Source organism: Vipera berus (genome assembly GCF_964194415.1).
Source record: "Vipera berus genome assembly, chromosome: 1".
Classification (NCBI taxonomy): Eukaryota; Metazoa; Chordata; class Lepidosauria; order Squamata; family Viperidae; genus Vipera; species Vipera berus.
Genome location: NC_138202.1, coordinates 33,869,142 through 33,888,466, shown reverse-complemented (window position 1 = coordinate 33,888,466; position 19,325 = coordinate 33,869,142). Strand labels below are relative to the sequence as shown.

Sequence of the window (19,325 nt, the reverse complement as noted above, 5' to 3'; positions counted from 1 at the left end):
GAGTGATGTTTAGTAAGATTGGTGGAGGGCCTCATTTTCCATCCAGAAGGTTTGATGAGTGGTATTCAAATTCCAAAGTTGATGACTTCAAAATATGACTATACAAATGGAATAATAAAGTCAGAAGGAACTGTTAGGGCTACAGTTTGCCACTTATACACTATTACCAAGCAATGATTTGAAGCACCATATTTTAGCAGTGCTTCCAAAAAGAGCTGAACTGATAAAGTTCCTGATTCAAACAGTGTCCCATCTTTGAACAAATGTATTTGAGGGTTTTAATTAGTTCAACATTTTAACTCATATTTTAAATATTTAATATTTTAATTATTAGTGAAATAGTTTTAAAAATATGGGGACCATATTCAGCAAAGGAAATGTGCTGTTCTGAAACAGCATGGAATGTTAAGCTATTTATTATTTTCAAAACTTGACATTTTTATTATTAGATTCTTCTTAAAGATTGTTTCATTTTTTTCATTAAGAAGTTATTGTAAATGAGAGATAAATATTGAAGTTTGTCTTTTAATCTTTTGAAAAATATCTGGAGGTGTCTTTTTCTTGCATCATATGGCCAAACATTTGTATTTAATGAACCCTTATTTGAAAATAATTCTATGCCAATTCCATGCTAATAATTCCATATTATTTTGTATCTAACCATTTATAGGGACTATTGTATACATTTTGGAATAATACACTGGAGTGAAAATATAGGAGGTTTTTAGGATTAAAAGTAAATGCTAAAAGAAAGTCAAAACTTTGTTTTGGAGATGTTTTCCTTCATTGTCCCTGGTTAGCCAAGACAGGATACCTCCAAGAGGTATAGCATGGATGGCAGATTGTATCCAAGGTAGATGTGATTTGAAAAGTAGGATAGGACCAGGTTTAACTGGTTGTGCCAATTAATAGAATTATGTCAGATCTGACACTTGGAACTTTTTAATTTCTTTTTCTACAACCTCCATTGTATCCCAAAAGTGACTAGTTCTTCCACCAATCACTTCTAAGGTTGTGGTTTTTATGCCTAATTCACCTTAGCAGATAAAGACTGTCATGTACAAAGATGTATGTATTTATTTTTAGTATTTAATTAAAAAGCCTGGTTTAGGATTGTATATTTACTGCTTATAATAGCTGCTTTTCTTTGGTTTTAAAATGGCTTTGCTTTTCCAGGAAGTATTTTGGCTCAAAGGCTTGCCGTTAGCAAATGGTTGTGAGTCTGTCATTGAGGTAATGAAAAAGAAGGAATGTTAGGTTATGAGAGACATATACTGAATACAATTTGTGTTTGAGTGAAACTACCCTGTGGGACTGTTCTACAAACATGCTCATCTATTTTAATTTAGCATGTATCTTGAGAAGATTCCAAGTTCAGTGGATTTCCTTCAAGGTTGAATAAGATAGTTGTTGTTATAAAAACTCAATTCTGGACATTCCAATTGCTGTATTACTATAATGCAGTGATGGCGAACCTTTTAGAGACCGAGTGCCCAAACTGCAACCCAAAACCCACTTATTTATCGCCGGGTGCCAGGTGGGCGTGGCTGTGGTGGTCATGGCAGATTGGGTAGGTGTGGCCAAGGTGGGCATGGGCACCTCAATGTTGCTCATGGGGAGGGATGCCTGTGAGGGGTGGGTAGGGTTAAGGGAGATCCAGGGGGTCTCTGGTAGGGGCGGTAGGCAGGAGGTTCATCCTGTGGGGTGAGGCGTGGCAGGGTGGGGGTGTCATTGCCATAGGGCAATGCAAGGGCTGGGGTGGCTGCTGCCTGACACCATCGCCCCCCCTCCCCACACACATAGAGGCCAGCGAGTGCATGGGGGCCAACGGTGTCCTTCAGCATGTGCCATGTCTGTAGAAGTAAGCAAATGAAATCAATTTTTTAAAAATAGATATAAGTTACCAACGGTTCATTACCCAGCAAAATAATATTGACATCTAAATCAAAGGAATAATAAAATTAAAATCTTGTTTAAATACTCAAATTTTACTCTAGGCATTCACACATTTACCAGAACTTAGTAAATAATGATAACAAATATTAAATTGTATTGACTGGTGCAATAGCAGAAAGCATGTTCATTAATGCATGGAGAGAGATTCTGTGTTCACTAATTCCTTCAGAAACAAGCTGGCCCTAAAAAATTCTTCCTGAGATTTGTAGCATTGGAAAAATATTGGTTGAGCAGATGACTGTATTCAGTACAGGTAGGCTTACAACCATTCATTTAGTGACCATTTGAAGTTATAACAGCACTGAAAACAGTCAGTTATGACCGTTTTCATGCTTATGACTGTTGTAGCATCCCCATGATCACATGAGCAAAATTCGGATGCTTGGCAATTGGTTCATATTTATAAAGGTTGCAGTGTCCCAGGGTCATGTGATCATGTTTTGCAACCTTCTGAGAAGCAAAGTCAATGGGGAAGCCAGAAGCCAGAAAGGTCATAAAATGGGGCAAAACTCACTTAACACATGTCTCCTGAGCAACAGAAATGTTGGGCTCAATTGTGGTTGCAAGTCAAGGTCTACCTGTATTTGCCCCAGAGCTGTTTTTTTCAAACTAGTTATATTAGAAAGCAGTGCATTAATTCAAGTTGCATTTTTTCCCCATGGCATTGAATATAGACTCTCATGGATGCCGGGGTAATTCCAGGAGGGGATATGACGCCAGAAGCTGCCCTTGCCAAGTTGTCCTATGTCCTGAGCAAACCTGGACTTACTTTTGATCAAAAGAAAAAGGTAAAATGACTTTTTCCTTTGAGTTTTTAAATGTCTACTTTCTTCACCTTTCTTGCATATAGGATCCAACAAACTGCATAACTTGTAGCTCGTGGCCAAGAGAAGTCTCTGTCTGTATTATTTAAAGAACAGCCTGCTCCTGATGCTGGCTAAGTTCTCACAACAAAATAAGCTACACACACATACAAAAAACAACAACAACAACTAAGCAGGATCAAAACATATAGAGATAATTTGTTTGATTATTAATGTGTGTGAAAATACACCCAGTGGAGTCAGTGTGCATGGGTAAGTCCATTCAAGATTCATATTAATACGAATAAATAGGAATTGGAAAGCAACAGCAAGGTTAATATTGACAATTTAATGATGATGACGATGATGATAATCATCATGATCATGATATTGACATAATCTCATCCTCTCTCAAATATGATGATGATGATGATGATATTGACATAATATTTCCCTCTATCAAAAATCAAAAGTTAGCCTTGGCCCCAAAATAAAAAATAAGCGGAGCAGTTCACTTCCATTTTCTTGAGTGATCCTCAGAACCAGTTGTTGCCTGCTGAACTTCAGAGACAAAACAGTGAAAAATCCTGCTGAACTTTTTTTTAAAGTTCTATGCCATGGTCAAAGAAAGTCTTTAATATTCAATTGCTGCCCATTCATTATGTTTCTTGTAGCTCCCAGAGGCTGAAAAAATAGTACATACAGTACAATATAGGTAAAAAAAATATTACCTATTCTTAATTTAGCTGCTCCTAATGGGAGAGAAGAAGGGACGTGGTGGCTCAGTGGGTTAGGACGCTGGGCTTGTCGATCAGAAGGTCGGCAGTTTGGCGGGTCGAATCCCGAGTGCCGTGTAACAGAGTGAACTCGTCCCAGCTTCTGTCAACCTAGCAGTTCGAAAGCACGTAAAAATACAAGTAGAAAAATAGGGACCACTATGGTGGGAAGGTAACAGCGCTCCGTGCGCCTTTGGTGTCTAGTCATGCTGGCCACATGACCCCGGAGACGTCCTCGGACAAGCTCTGGCTCTTCGGCTTTGAAACAGAGATGAGCACCGGCCCCTAGAGTTGGAAATGCCTAGCATGCCTAATGGGAGAGAGAGGCCCATTTTAATAAAGAACCTTCCCCAGTATGCCCACAGTGTGGTTTATGGTGTACATAGAGGCTTGTAGGTCAGTTTAGTATAAAAAATAGCAAACAAAGAAAATACTGCAGACTTTTTACCCATGAAGCAATAGAATTCTACATATTCTACTGCAAGGTGTTTCCTATAACCTATGGAAAAATCTGTATGTTTTTAGTAGCTAGAGTTAGGAATGCTGCTAGCTCAATGATAGTTGAAAGATGGTATAGAGAGAACAGCTACACATGTCCCTTGCTAAAAGTTATCCTGTTGCTTGGGAAGAATCCTTGTATATATTTAAAAAAGGGGCCTAACTTCCCTGGAATTAAACTTCCCTTTAATTCCCTGGAATTAAAAAATTCTCACACCTACAGTGTTTTTTTATTTTATTCTTTTTCAGACATGCCTAAACAGTATTAAAAGTGAGATAGTCTTTCCCACAGTGCTCTTGCTTTCTTTAACTTTGTACAGCCATGCTTCTAGATAGATAGGCATCATTAGGCATGTATATTTCCATATTCTCTCTAATCAGGGAACAATTCTGCATTACACAAGCATTCTGCATGTATGTGCAGCACTGTTTTAATTTTGTTTTAAGTCTTTCCCCAATATGATCCCAGAATCTCTCCTCTTCCTCTCTTTCTAAATAATTATCAGTGTTATTGTCAGAACCAGACTGGGCTTAGCTATGTCATCTTTCAGGTTAAAGGCTCTCAGATCACAGTGGTTGACAGTGGCCTTTTGTCTTTATTAGGGTTAGATTCTTAAGACAAATTGACATGGAACCTTAATTCATGCTCAACAAATATGTATACTTCACACATACTTGGGTCATTTCATACAATACAGGTAGTCCTTGGTTGAGGACTGCTGTGTTTAGTAACCATTTGAACTTTCAACAGCATTGAAAAAGTAGTTTTACCAACTGGTCTTTGAACTTAACTCTAGTCAGTTGGGTTAATGGAACAAAATAATAGAGTTGGAAGGGACCTTGGAGGTCTTCTAGTCCAACCTGCTGCTCAGGCAGGAAACCTATACCATTGCAGACAAGTGGTTGTCCAATCTCTTAAAAACTTCCAATGTTGGAGCAGGGAATTTCTTCTTAGTTCTAAGTTGCTTCTCTCCTTGATTAGTTTCCATCCATCTCTCCTTTGTCCTGCCTTCAGGTGCTTTGGAGAATAGCTTGACTCCCTCTTCTTTGTGGCAACCTCTGAGATATTGGAACACTGCTATCATGTTACCCCTAGTCCTTCTCTTCATTAAACTAGACATACCCAATTCCAGCAACTGTTCTTTATATGTTTCAGCCTCCAGTCCTCTGATCATCTTTGTTGCTCTTCTCTGTACTCTTTCTAGAGTCTCAACATCTTTTTTACATCGTGGTGACCAGAACTGGGTACAGTATTCCAAGTGTGGCCTTACCAAGGCATTGTAAAATGGTATTAACACTCCACATGATCTTGATTCTGTCCCTCTGTTAATGCAGCCTAGAACTGTGCTGGCTTTTTTGTCAGCTGCAGCACACTGCTGGATCATATTTACCACTAGGAGTCCAAGATCCCTAGCACAGTTACTACTGTTGAGCCAGGTACCAACTATACTGTACCTGTACATTTGGTTTTTCTTGCCTAAATGTAGAACTTTACTTTTTTCACCATTGAATTTCATTTTGTTAGCACCCAATTTTCAAAATCCTTCTGTATCTTAAGCCTATCTTCTGGACTGTTGGCTATTTCTGCCAGATTGGTGTCATCTGCAAAAGTGATGAGTTTCCCATCTATCCCCTCATCCAAATCTTTGATGAAGATGTTAAAGAGTATTGGGAGTACCCCATTACATACTTCCCTCCATGTAGATGCAGTTCCATTGAGGACTACACTTTGAGTGCGGTTGGTTAGCAGTTACTAATCCATCTGGGGGTGATTCTGTCTAACCCACATTTTCCTATCTTATCAAGTAGTAGGTTCTGCCTTACTTTATCAAATGCCTTACTGAAATTCAAGTAAATTATATCCAAAGCATTCCTCTGGTCCACTAAGTTGCCAGCATTAAGTCTCAAGTTGATGTCAGACTTAATGACTATGAATGATTTGATTAACATCTGCAGCTGAAATGACATTGTAATTCTAGCATTGTTACATGATGTTTTACTTAACTACCATGTTGCTTAGTGATGGAGTTGCCAGTCCAAATTGTGATTATTAAGTAAGGACTACTTGAAATCCAAATAAGCGAATTAGGAGAAAACTCTGCACTTACCAAATCCATATCAGAACTACTAATTCATGTCTATTATGTTAGCAAGAACTAGCAAGAAGGAGATTGAGTAACCTTTCTAACATTGCTAACCTTGCTAACTTTTCAAGGTGATTAAGTATGAATGATGTTCCTGAAAAATCTTATGAAGAGCAGATCAGGAAGCAGGATATCAAGGCCCCTGATCATATATGAATTTCCATCCAAACACAGACCTTAGTACTTTTTTATTTTATCCATAATATCTTTCTCATATGGTCTGTGATACATCCAGTCCATAGGTCCAGCACACATGTAAATTACTTACCATTTTGTGTGCTTTTAAGGATTCAGATTTATATACCTGCTTGGAAACTTAAGGATTATCATGTATTATAAATTTTGTACATTTCTACAGGCTTCTGTAGGATTCAGTAAGGTTCTGAGAATTTGTTGTGATGCAAACTTGGCTTTCTATGCCTTAGTGTCTCATTCTTTATTATCTCTGATATTTCATAGTCCTCCTCTTGGCCTCTTAACATGTCATCCTCTCCTCTTCTCGGGAAACCATTTGTCCCTTCTATCTTTCCAGAAGAAGGAGATTTGACCTCAGCTGCAAAGAGGTACTTGTTCAAATGGCACTTGCATCATTAGTCTTCCTTCAACATACCCCTGAAACTTCTTGATTGTGAGCACAGTGCACAGTGTACATTCAGGCAGTTCCTTCATGCCCATAATGCCATCTCTCTATGTTTAACCCACATTCTCCCATATTTCTTACTCTTCTGGATTCTTCCTGCAGTAGCTAACTTAATAGTAGCAAGCTATTTAACGTGGTTTTTATCCTTCTATGAATGAGTTTATGGATATAAGACAGGCAATAGTATCTACAGGTTTTGAGGAAAGGAATCTTTCAAATTAGTATTAACACATAAAAAATGAACAGCTGTTGTGAGTGTTCACATTGTGCACATTAAATAAACCAGGTAACATAATCTTAATATTTAATACTATGTATAAAAGATGAAATAAGTTTGAGTAGTATGACTTTGCTTCATCTCTTTTTTATATTCTTTCTTAATTTCACTTTCTTAAAGTTTCCTTGTTGCATAAAATCTAGGGATTGTAATTTAATTCATTATACACAAACAGATTGACTAGAACTCAGTCTCAGCATTCCCACCATCACCACACAAACCGTGGCACCACAAAGAACTTCTCCTGGGAGGATCTTCTTAAATAGTCAACTCGGATTGGAGTAGATGGTCCTTCAGTTATCTTAGATTTATTTATTTGGATTTCAGACTTGCTTTTCTTTATGCAGATGCTGAATAAGAATCTGAGAGGAGAAATGACTGTTGTGCCCATTGGAACTCAGATAACTCTCAAAGATTGCAAGTTTATACAAGAGATTGCAAAATATCTGTTGATCAGCTGCAAAGAGGTACTTGTTCAAATGACACTTGTTTAAGCAAAGAGGACACTTGCAGAACAGTTTAACCAGTTGCAAAATAAATACCATGGTGAAAAGATTCCCTTCCCCATTACTACTTTCTTTTACCAAGGAAGGGTACACATTTTAGAAAATAATAGCAACCAATCCAATAACATTATCTTGGAATTTAGCTTCAGTACAGTAAACAAATATTAACTCTAAAATGATGAATATAACCACAGTAGATTTAAAATAATGCCACAGAATAAAGCTGAATGTATGTACATCCACAATCATTTTTAAAAGGTACTAATCTAGAACTTTCAGATAGAGTGGAACAAGCAGATTAACCCACTGATTAAATAATTTAATATTTAAACCCCTTTAAGGGTATCTGATTTCCACAGACATAAAGGGAGGAAGGAAGCAGGCCCCAAGTCAATGGGACCACATCCTGAAACCCGAAACTGCACCCCTGAAGTAAGAAAGCAAAATAAGACCCTGCTGTTTGGAACATGACCAACAAACAAGTCTGTAAGAGGAAATAAATGCAGACTGATACTGGAGAGTTTGTGACTGGAGGGCTTTAAATAAAAGTAGTATTAATTTAAACTTAAGACTGCTTTCACTTGGCAGCCAGTGAAGAACCCTATATGGTAGTAAAATATGACAATGATATGAAAGGTTCAGAACAAGCTCAAATGGCACTGTTATGCTCTATGAAGATAAAAACATTCCAGGGTGGTTGACCACACATCATCAAGAGCCATAAAAGATTGATAGAGTTCGGTATCATCAATGTAAACATTCATATTGGAAACCGTGATTCATAATTACCCAAAGGGAAAGATAAACAAAATAGCGTCCATATTTGATCCCTGAGGGTCAACCCCCTCCTAGGACTTTAATTCACTGTGTAATACTGTCAAAGAACAAGGAAACAAAACAAAACGAAACCCTTTTAAACCAGTCAAGAACATTGACAATGATGTCCAAAGACTATATCCTAGACAACAATATCCAATGCTCAAGTGTGCCAAATGAGACTGTCAGGTCCAAATGAAACAGGCCCAGTTCAGCTTTGGAACGCAACAAGTAGAAAGAAGAGAGATATTTCTCACCTGTATCAGACCAAAAGTCTATCTAGTCTAGATGTCTCTTCCCAAATAGATCGACCAGATATTGAATGGAAATAGATAGCTATTTATGTGTGCAATACATCCCCTCTTGTTTGTACTCACCAACTGTTGCCTCTGACGCTAGAAGAGAGGGCCATCATCTTTTCTTCTAATCAGTTGTATATTCAGCACATTAAGACAATCTGCAATTTCTATTACCTATGTCAGGCTCTTTCATTCATGTCTTTTATTTAATTTCATTTTTATAGCTCTTCTCTAACAGATTAAAGAAAGATATAATAATTATAATGCTTGATAAAAATATGTTTGAAGATTGCTGGAGTGGCTGAAGTGCAGAACTGATGGAGAGGAAACTGCAATTTCATAAAAGTTTAAAAATAAAAAGGGTCATCTTGTCCATATGCTCATTTTGCACAGACAGTATTGAATCCCAGACCTCTGTGTACTAGAAGGAGAAAGCTGGCATTGTTCAGAAAGCGATTCCCCAAACAAGCATCTCTGATCAAGCGCGGTTGGAGGAAGTACATATAACTAATACTTTTATTTCTTTTTCTCAGGAACTAGCAGCTGTAAGGGATGCTTTGACTCCTTCTTTGGCATGCGTGGCTGCAAAAAATGGTGATTTAACTGCCCTAAAAGTCTTACAGGATTTGGTAACTGCCTCTTATTTCATTTCTTTTTATATGACTCTTGGATTTTGAAACAATTTTTGCTCACCAGTTAATTTGAATGGTGTTTTCCCAAGAGGTTATTACATGGTCTCCAGAATTTGGATTTAGAAGGAAAATGAAAATCCAGACATGTTAGATTATCTATAATAATTTCAGGAAGTCTTGTGCATTTATTAGAAAGAACCCCAAAGTTACAGCTGATTAAAACTGGAAGCAGTTTAAGAAAACAGCTATACTTTTATATTTTTGAATAGAAAGCAGCAAACTTCCTCTTTTGCTCCTTGCAGTCTAATTAAAATTCCATTAACTCTTAGTACATCCCTCAGGTAATCTTAATATTTCACAATTGCAGATGGGAAATTCTTATCTTATTCTTCCTGCATCCCACATTTTTGCTTAATAATGCAGTTGTTCTGGAAAATTCAGAAGTGAGTTTGCCCCAATTGTTAATATATTACCTCTAATCATTAGATTGTTACATGAAATTGTATTAATGGATAAAGGGTTTATATTGATGAATGTACAATGAATGTAAGAGAGGGTGAGCAGGATTCAGTTACTAATAATTCTCCATGTGAATACACACACACACACACACACACACACACACACACACACACACACACACACACAGGTTCTGGATTGATATTCAGATCGTAGTTTTAGATAAGTCTTCTCCATTGGTCCTAAAGTTCATGAGAATGAATGAAATAATACTAAACAAATGAATAATACAGTGATAGAAACATTTCTTGTTTGTGATAAACCAGAAAAAGATATGGATATACATTAAATACTGTATTTTAAGAAGACATTAAAGACAGATACAATATCATATACATTTTAAACAACTTTGTTGTAGGGTGGAAACCTGAGCTCTGGTGATTATGATGGTCGTACTCCACTTCATGTTGCATCCTGTGAAGGTAATTTGAAGATAGTCATGCATCTGTTGAAGTCCGGTGCAACTGTATATGCAAAAGACAGATTAGGAGCTACTCCACTGATGAATGCTATCAAGTTCAGGTATCTTATTAAAATGCATTTTAAATCAAGCACCCTGAAAGATTTAAGACATAAGCAGCTGAATGAATTGAAGTCCAGTTTTATTGTTATATATTGGTTTTGGGACAGATAAGTATTATATGCTGAAGGGCTGGTCTCGGCCACAGTTTATTCCTTTACAAAACTTGTCTTTTCCAAATCAACTTTCATGGTTGGAAATGAAAGAGATGTTTTTAGTCATGTGCCGTAGCCCAAGCAATAAAGATGGAAAACTTTCTAATAGTATAGTATAGTAAAAGATCAGTAAATATAAAGCACTGATTGTTCTTGTTCACTCTTCAGTCTTGTTACACATTGTATGTATTGCTATTGCTATAGAGAAGAACACAATGAGTAAAGAGACTTCATATGTTTATTATTAATTTCTATGTGGTGAAAACAATAGTGTCTATTGGGAAGATGTTTTGGCAAATACACTGTTGTATGAAAGTTCACTCATCAGGGGCTGTTTATAACTTTGAAATCAATTTCAAAAATATATTTTAGAATGTGCATGCAAATGAACATAGTATCTATATGCAGTTCTTTAAAGTAACCATATCTTTTCCTGGCTTGACTAACATCTGCAACTATCACTTGACAGGTGCAACAAATTTTTGTTAACTCAAAATCAGAAAGGGACTTTTTCTGAGCATTTTAATGGATTTTAGCACTTTGTACATGTTATGGCCCTCTCTGTAAACTACAATTTTTTCTCCTTTTAATTCTGATTGGCTTAACTATTTATTTCATTGTCCCTATCCTAGTAATTGAAGTAGCCGAAGGACCACTCGGGACGACAGGCTAATAACAACAGATTTATTTAAGAGCAAGGCAAACAAAGAATAACTTGTCCGGCTTTTATAGCCGGCAGCTGGTAGCGAGGACCAATCAGCGGTGTCCATTTTGGCGCCCTGTCAGGCAGGGACCAATCCGCGTCGTCTTTTGTTGACAGCTCCGGCTTCCGCGTGTCTTAGTGTTTTGACAGCCGCGAGCTGTCAGTGGTTGCGCCTGCGCTGTACGGTGGACGCTTTGACAGCTCAGGCTTCTTCGTAGTCCGGCGTTTGACAGCCGCGAGCTGTCAGTGGTGGCGCCTGCGCGGTGCGGGGAACTTTGACAGCTGTCAAAGTTCCCGCGTGTTTTCCTGTCAGGCTGCGTTTAGTCTATACGCTTGCTGCTGCCGCTTTGATTGAACAGTTAACATATATACATCATATCAAGGGATTGTTTACATATATAACACACCCCTTACCCCTCCCCTGGTGCGTTTCTGCCGTCTTGGATGTTTGAACCTGCCCACTGATAGTCTTTTAGGTAGGTGGGTGGTCTCCGATTCCTGGTTGAGCGGCGAAGGGGTGGAGGGTGCTCAGGTTCCGGGTCTTCGTTTTGGTGTTCTTCTTCCTGGTTTGGAATAGGCAGCATTTCCGGTGGGAGCTGTATGCTGGCATTGGTTGGTTGCCCAGAAGTGTGTGGTGGTTGTCTGGGTCTGAGCTGATCAATATGGCGGCGTATGTTGCCGTGTGCTTGCGTAGCTATAAGGTATGAGATGGGCCCCGTTTGTTTTATTACTGTCCCTTGGACCCACTTGTTTTTATCTGTGTATGATCGCGCCCAAATTAATTGACCTGGGTTGAGTGTGCGGGCGGGGTGGGGGTGCGGTTCTTCTTCTGGATACGTGTCAGGGTGCAGTCTGTCCAGACGTGTTATTAGTCTTCTCCCCCATCTTAATTCGGCTGGTGATTTGCCGGTCGTGGAACAAGGTGTTGTGTGTTGTGCTAAGAGGAACTGGCTGATGCGCCTCTGCCAGTTTCCTTTAACGAATTTTTTTAATGCTTCTTTTGTGGATCGTACCATAATTTCAGCCATCCCGTTTGACGATGGGTGGAACGGCGCCGACGTGACCAACCTAATACAATTCTTCGTAGCGAAGATCTGAAATTCACGAGAGGTGAATTGAGGTCCGTTGTCAGAAACTATGGTGTCAGGTAGGCCGTGCGTAGCGAATATTTTTCGTAAAGCTTGTATAGTGGCTTGGGACGTTGTTTTTCTAAGGGGAGTGACTTCCAGCCATTTTGAGTGGCTGTCTACTACAATTAAGAAACTTTGGCCTTGGATGGGTCCCGCAAAATCTATATGTATACGTGACCAAGGGTTCCTTGTTGTTTCCCATTTATGGATTGGAGCCTGGGGTGGTTCATTCCTGGTCCCTTGACAGGTATAACACCCACCCACGTACTTTTCTATTTGTTTATCTATGCCTGGCCACCACACATAACTTCTAGCCATCGCCTTCATTTTTACAATTCCAGGGTGTCCTTCGTGTAAGATTTGTAATGTTTGGTCTATGTTTCTTTCTGGTATGATGACCCTATTTCCCCACAGCAGGCATCCTCTATGTGTTGAGATCTCATTTTTTCTGTTATAATAGGGTTGGAATTGAGGTTGTGGATTTTGAGCTGGCCATCCTGTTGTGGCCCATTTGTGGATTCTGGCAAGTATTTTATCTTTGGCAGAATTAGTAGCTATGATGTTTGCAGTCAGGGGGCATTCTGGAAGTTGGGAGATTGCTAAAATCTGGCTGGCTGGGGCTGGGTCTGGGTCCCTGGTTTGTATGGGCAGTCTGCTGAGGCAGTCAGCATGACCCAATTCTTTACCTGGTTTATGTATTAGTTGATAGGAATAGGCTGCTAAGAAGGTTGACCATCTTAGCATTCTCGGGGAGAGAATTTGTGGAGTAGTTTTGTTCCACGTGAATATGCCTAGCAGGGGTTTGTGATCTGTAATTATAGTGAATGGTCTTCCATATAGGTAATCATGAAATTTTTTTGACCCCTGCTACTATTGCTAGGGCTTCCCTGTCGATTTGGGCGTAGTTTCTTTCAGCTTTGGTTAGAGTGCGTGAATAGAAGGCTATGGGTCTTTGTGTGCCGTCCTTGAATATGTGACTTAAAACAGCCCCGATTCCATAGGGAGAGGCATCGCAAGCGATGCATATTGGGGTGTCCTCCCTGAAAAGGGTGATAGTTGAACTGTGACAGATAATCTTTTTTAATGAATGGAAGCTATTCTCATGTTCTTTGGTCCAGGACCAAGTTGTACCCTTGTCTAGGAGTCTATGCAGAGGCTCCGCAATAGTGGCCTTATGGGGGATGAAGGCATGGTAAAAATTTAACAATCCTAAAAAGGATTGCAGCTCTTGCTTATTCCTAGGACTGGGTGCGGTTTGAATAGCCTGTAGTTTTTCTGAGGTGGGGTGAATGCCCTGGCTATCTATTTTGTACCCTAGGAATTCAGTGGAGGTGACTCCAATAGAGCACTTTTCCCGCTTAAGTTTGAGGCCGGCTTCTCTGAGCCGGCTTAGCACAGCTGACAGCCTGTCAGCTAAGTTCGCTTCGTTTTCTCCGGCGATGAGAACATCGTCAAAGTAGGGGCAGACCCCGGGTATTCCTTTCAGGGTCTTCTCCATGATACCCTGAAATATACCCGGGGCCGCCGATATGCCAAATTGGAGCCTCTTTACCTTAAAGGCGCCGCGGTGGGTAACAATTGTCTGGGCCTCCGCAGTGTCCTCAGTGACAGGTAGCTGTAAGTACGCCTGTGAGAGATCGAGCTTGGCGAAAAGGGTGCCAGAGCGGATGGAAGCAAATACGTCCCTTACCGCTGGCACTGGGTAGGCATGGGGGCTGAGGGCTAAGTTGACTGTCGCCTTATAATCAGCGCACAGTCTCACCTCCCCATTAGGTTTGATTGGGGTGACGATTGGGGTCTCCCAGGTTCCCCCTTCTGTTGGCTCAAGCACCCCTAGTCCTACGAGGCGATCAAGTTCGTTTTCGATTTTTTCTTTAAGGGCAAAAGGTACCCTCCTGGCTCTTATCTTAACTGGTTGGATTGCAGGGTTTAACTGTAAGGAGATGGGGGGACCCGTGTATTTCCCTAAAGTGCCATCGAAAACGTCGGCGAACTTATCACAAACGGCTTCTAGGCTGGGTGTTAGGATGGTGTTAACCCCTGTTAAAGCGATACCTAGTGGACTGAACCAGTTTAGTCCTATCAAATTGGTGCGGTTCCCTGGCGTAACTAAAACCTCCAGGGGACCCTTGAACCCCTTGTACTGCACTACGACCTTGGCTTTTCCTTCCACCGGAATGGGGGTTTTCTGGAAGTCCGCTAGGTGTACCTGAGTTCGTTTCAGGGAAATTTGTCCTCGGCCCTTCTGACAGATCTCCTGATAGGTTGTTAGAGAAATTAAGGAAACTGCCGACCCGGAATCTACTTCCATGTGGCAGGGCACCCCCTGAATTCTGACCCAGATCTTAACCTTGGAGCTTATGCTGTTTACCCTGTCCACAGTCTCTACCAGGGGCCCTGGGTGGGGTTCTCTGCTGGCCTGGGCGGCTGGCCTACCTGGGGGTTTTGCCTCCACCTCATTGATGTTGTCCCGGCCTTTGCTGCGGCACACCGGCTTGATGTGGCCAGTCTTCCCGCAATTGTGGCATTTCGCGTTCCTAAAACGGCAACTTCCTCGGGCATGATTGCCTCCGCAGCTGGCACAGGCGGCTCGTTGCTCGTAACGCGGTGGTGGCGGTGGAGGGTTCCTGGACCCCCGGCGGTCCGACGTCTTTCCCCTTCTTGGCTGTCTGTGCTCCATTCGGCGTTGTAGGGCTTCTCCGTCGGTGAAATCTACCGACTCTCCGCTGTCGCTGAAGGCTGCGCTTTCCTGGTAGACTGTCGCGGGGGTCTCTGGGGTCGTGTTGGTCGGCTTCTTCTTGTGGCTGTGTTCGTATGCCATGATCTCCCTGGTCAGCTCGGCCAGGTTCATGTCGGGTTTGGACGTCAGTTTTTTTTGTAGCTTCTCGTCCCTCAGACCGATCACCACCTGGTCTCTGATGCGATCTTCCAGGTCGGGGAAGCAGCAGTTCCTTGCGGCATGTCTGACCCCGGCGATGAATTCGTTGGCGGGCTCGTCCTGCCGTTGTTTCTTTTGCGCGAATTGCACCCGCCAGTATAGTTCTGATCGAGCCGGCATGTAGTATTTGCTCAGCTGGTCCACCAAGTCCGCGTATGAGACTTCAGTGATGGGCACTGGGCTGAACAACCCGACGGCTGCATCGTACACCGGGGGCCCGCTGATGTACAGCAGAGCGGCGGCCTTTGCTCGGTCGTCAGTGATCTTACTGACGAGGAGGAATCCCTCGACTTGGCCGAGGTGTGATTGCCATCTCTCGGGATGGCGTGTATCAAACTCCCTCACACGGCCGAAGTTTGCCATGTCGTCCGGTCCTGGGTTGCTCCGATGGAAGTTAAAACTTCCGTGACAGCTCTTGCCGGGAACTCCCTTCCTCGGCCGTGACTTCAGCTCCGGAGCGATCCCATCCTCGTCGCCAGTGAAGTAGCCGAAGGACCACTCGGGACGACAGGCTAATAACAACAGATTTATTTAAGAGCAAGGCAAACAAAGAATAACTTGTCCGGCTTTTATAGCCGGCAGCTGGTAGCGAGGACCAATCAGCGGTGTCCATTTTGGCGCCCTGTCAGGCAGGGACCAATCCGCGTCGTCTTTTGTTGACAGCTCCGGCTTCCGCGTGTCTTAGTGTTTTGACAGCCGCGAGCTGTCAGTGGTTGCGCCTGCGCTGTACGGTGGACGCTTTGACAGCTCAGGCTTCTTCGTAGTCCGGCGTTTGACAGCCGCGAGCTGTCAGTGGTGGCGCCTGCGCGGTGCGGGGAACTTTGACAGCTGTCAAAGTTCCCGCGTGTTTTCCTGTCAGGCTGCGTTTAGTCTATACGCTTGCTGCTGCCGCTTTGATTGAACAGTTAACATATATACATCATATCAAGGGATTGTTTACATATATAACACAGTAATCGAACAAGAAAGTCCAGTCTTTGCAGATACTGTATATATTTCTATATATATTTCTATATAAAGTATATATTTCTATACTTTATTAAGTATAAGTATGCAGCGCATGCCTCTTCACATCTATGGAAAGAGTTTGATGTAATAGATCTAAATGTTTGCTTATAGCAGCTTTCCCCATGGCTCATCGTATAACACTCACTAGTAAAGCTTTTTCTTTAAGGATTCAGAAAAAAATGCCTGCTGTAGTGTAGCTTTCTGATGAGTTCCAGAATTGTTGGATGACAGTTTCCATCATTACCAGTCCACAAGGCTAAAACTGGTCAGTACCTCACACTTTTGGCTTAGTATTTTCCTAAGATATTTGGCATCTGTTCCAAATGACCTGGGACCATACGATGGCTAACCAGGTCCTACAAATACCAGAACACAGGAGAGGAATTTCCTAAGAGTTTCTAGTGCAAGTGAAAAACACTTACAACTGAGCAAAGATAGCACTTGCTCAGCACGCCTGTGCAAAATGTTCTTTAAAGTAACAGCAATGTGCCTGTGTGTGTTTTAACCACACCCAGGGCTGCCTGAGGAATTTCACATGAGTTTGTTATTCAGATTCTTTTGCTTTACCACTCCCATAAGGAGGGAGCTTGATCTTTTGAAAGCTGCCAAAAGGGGGACTGGTAGAACAGAATGAATTTGGGTTCAAGATTATGCTCTTGTTAGAAGGGACTTACTAGTCATCATTTTGTAGAGTCTGGAATGATTGCTTTAGGCTCCTTTATGCTGGAAGACTTTGCAGCACATCTTAAAATGGCAGGGGGTTATTTAAGCCTGGTAGCATTACATATTATTACTGCAACTGGAGCAAAAATAATGTTGTACAGAGATGTTGCTTTCATTCAACAGAAGTGTTCTGATAGTTTTAAGATTTTATGTGAGAAAATTACTTGCATACTAATATGCAGCCCCACATATGTGCCCAGTCACTCATAAAGCATGTTTATTTTGTGTTCAATTTCCCACAACATTTTCTTCTCAAATAAGTAAATAAATAAACTTTAGTAATAAAAAGGAATTGTGAGATTTAAAGTACAACTGTGTATTGCTTTTTGTGTTCATCAGTGTGATAGAAACAGCTTGTGAGGGCCTTAAACATCAATATTCCTGTTTGAAATGTTGGATATTTTATGGGGAAGCAAAATAAACATCTGACAATATTTATGCCTTCTATGATTTCTTAACCCTAACTGGGCAAAGAAAAATGGTAAAGCTATTAGTTATCTGCAAATAGGCATTTTGTTCTGGCTCTTTTAAGGGCAGAGTTTTCTTGCTCTGTTGCTTCCTGTGTTTGAACTTTGTCAAGACTATGTAAAAGGTCAATTCATTATTTCTTACCAGAGAACAAAATTAAAGAATTAAATAAACTCCATCATGTTGAGGCCTTGGTTTAACATTTGCATGTCTTTAAATTCCTGAAGGAAAGGAAATATCCTTGCTATTCTCATTCCTATAAAGATTTGCTTGCATTTCAAATTCCAAGTAAGCCTACAAAAAACATTTAAAAACATATGTAAAAATAAGAATGTCAGCTGTCAGCATTAGGAAATCTTTACACTTGCTCACAGCATAATAACTATAATCATCTTTATCATGTATAATAATGCTTTGGAGTGTTTAAGGTGAGGTTATAGCTTTGCATGTAAAAGATTTCTGATTTATTCTCTGGCTTAGTGAGTGAGAAGGATTTCCGATAGCATTTCTTAAGTGGATCAATCTATGACTAATGTAAAGTATCTCTGTTCTATTTTTATTCTGCTCTGAGGAGCAACATCCAGGGGGATTCCAACAACCTCCCATTTATGGGCTAAACCCATACTTTTTACTTTATTTTTTTTGTTCATTCCCATAATGTAGATGAGAAGCTGAGACTGAAGTTGATATTTTGCCTAAAGTCCTGCCTACTAGTTCTCATCTGAAACAATCCAGGATCTAGGCCAAGAACGTGTGCTGAAATCAATGGGACATATTGTGATTACCTCAGAAAATTCAGCATTTGTGTTAGAATGAGACAGGGCTTGCAGTTTACCTATTCAAGGCACTGAGTTACCTGTATATAGTAATTATCTGCAACTCAGTAAGAATTCCACCCAGTCATTAGACATTTCTGTGTTGGGTGAGTTGTCTGTCTGCTTCTGATTTTCACTTGAATATTAAATAAGTTATTTGTAGCCCTTGATGTCTTCAAAAGAGTTTTCGGATACTCAAGGAGTGTAATCAGTGGTTCCACATTGTCTTCAGCTATGCAGGTGCATTACAAAGTAACTTGATGGTACAGAAAGGCGCCTATGAGCTTGTGCAATTTGAGGCATTTAGAACTGACAGTGTAAAAAGTCACATGGATGTTTCCTCAGGAAAAAGTTGTGGCATTCATTAGGATTTACACCTGGATGAAATTCAGAGAATTTTATTCCAAGTACTTAGGAACCCACAAAGATGACTCCTGCAGTTTAGTGTGATTCACAATTCATTCGCTTCTACCCTCCCCCCAAAATGGTATGACCTAATTCATGCATAGGTTATCTTCAATTTCCACAAATATTTATTCATATAAATGGTACATTTGAAAAGTTACCTACTAACTGAAAAGGGGAAAAATATCTGAGGTGATATTTTGTTTCTCATGGAATATTTGCAATAAAGTATTTAAGATAATAAGCAAACGTAATCTGTAATTGTTATAGTTAATAATACATCTGTGCTGAGCAATGAGGACTTAATAATATTGCTTTGCAGGAGAAGGGCAATTACTTTGATAGTGTGATTTTAATAGTACAATAAATGAGACGTAAAAATATTTTGAAAAAAAATGTGTGTAGCTTATTGCGAAACAATAAATCTAAGAAAAAAAATCCAGTTCCTCCCTTAGAGATATATCTAATAACCTAAGCTAGGTAGAGGGTGCTTTAAACTTTTTTACCCCTAATATCTTGCTTTCTAATCTACTTGAGATACAGAAGGAATCCCTGTTTCATTCTTCAGAGATTTGGTCCTACTATTAGACAGAA

The 19,325-nt window shown here is 40.5% G+C and overlaps 1 protein-coding gene and 1 long non-coding RNA gene across 2 annotated transcripts in view; one reads left to right on the top strand and one right to left on the bottom strand.

Moving 5' to 3' along the window:
* Positions 1 to 19,325, top strand: part of ASPG (asparaginase) — a 94,289-nt gene that overhangs the window by 44,752 nt on the left and 30,212 nt on the right. Inside the window, exons 9-12 of the mRNA XM_081312865.1 lie at positions 2,631 to 2,744; positions 7,442 to 7,561; positions 9,249 to 9,344; positions 10,225 to 10,388. Coding sequence (XP_081168991.1) covers positions 2,631 to 2,744; positions 7,442 to 7,561; positions 9,249 to 9,344; positions 10,225 to 10,388 — 494 coding nt within the window. The remainder of the gene's footprint in view (positions 1 to 2,630; positions 2,745 to 7,441; positions 7,562 to 9,248; positions 9,345 to 10,224; positions 10,389 to 19,325) is intronic.
* LOC308659345 overlaps positions 10,226 to 19,325 on the bottom strand; it is a 48,279-nt gene continuing 39,179 nt past the window's right edge. The window contains exon 3 of the long non-coding RNA XR_014024504.1: positions 10,226 to 10,330. This is a non-coding gene — a long non-coding RNA (uncharacterized lncRNA). The remainder of the gene's footprint in view (positions 10,331 to 19,325) is intronic.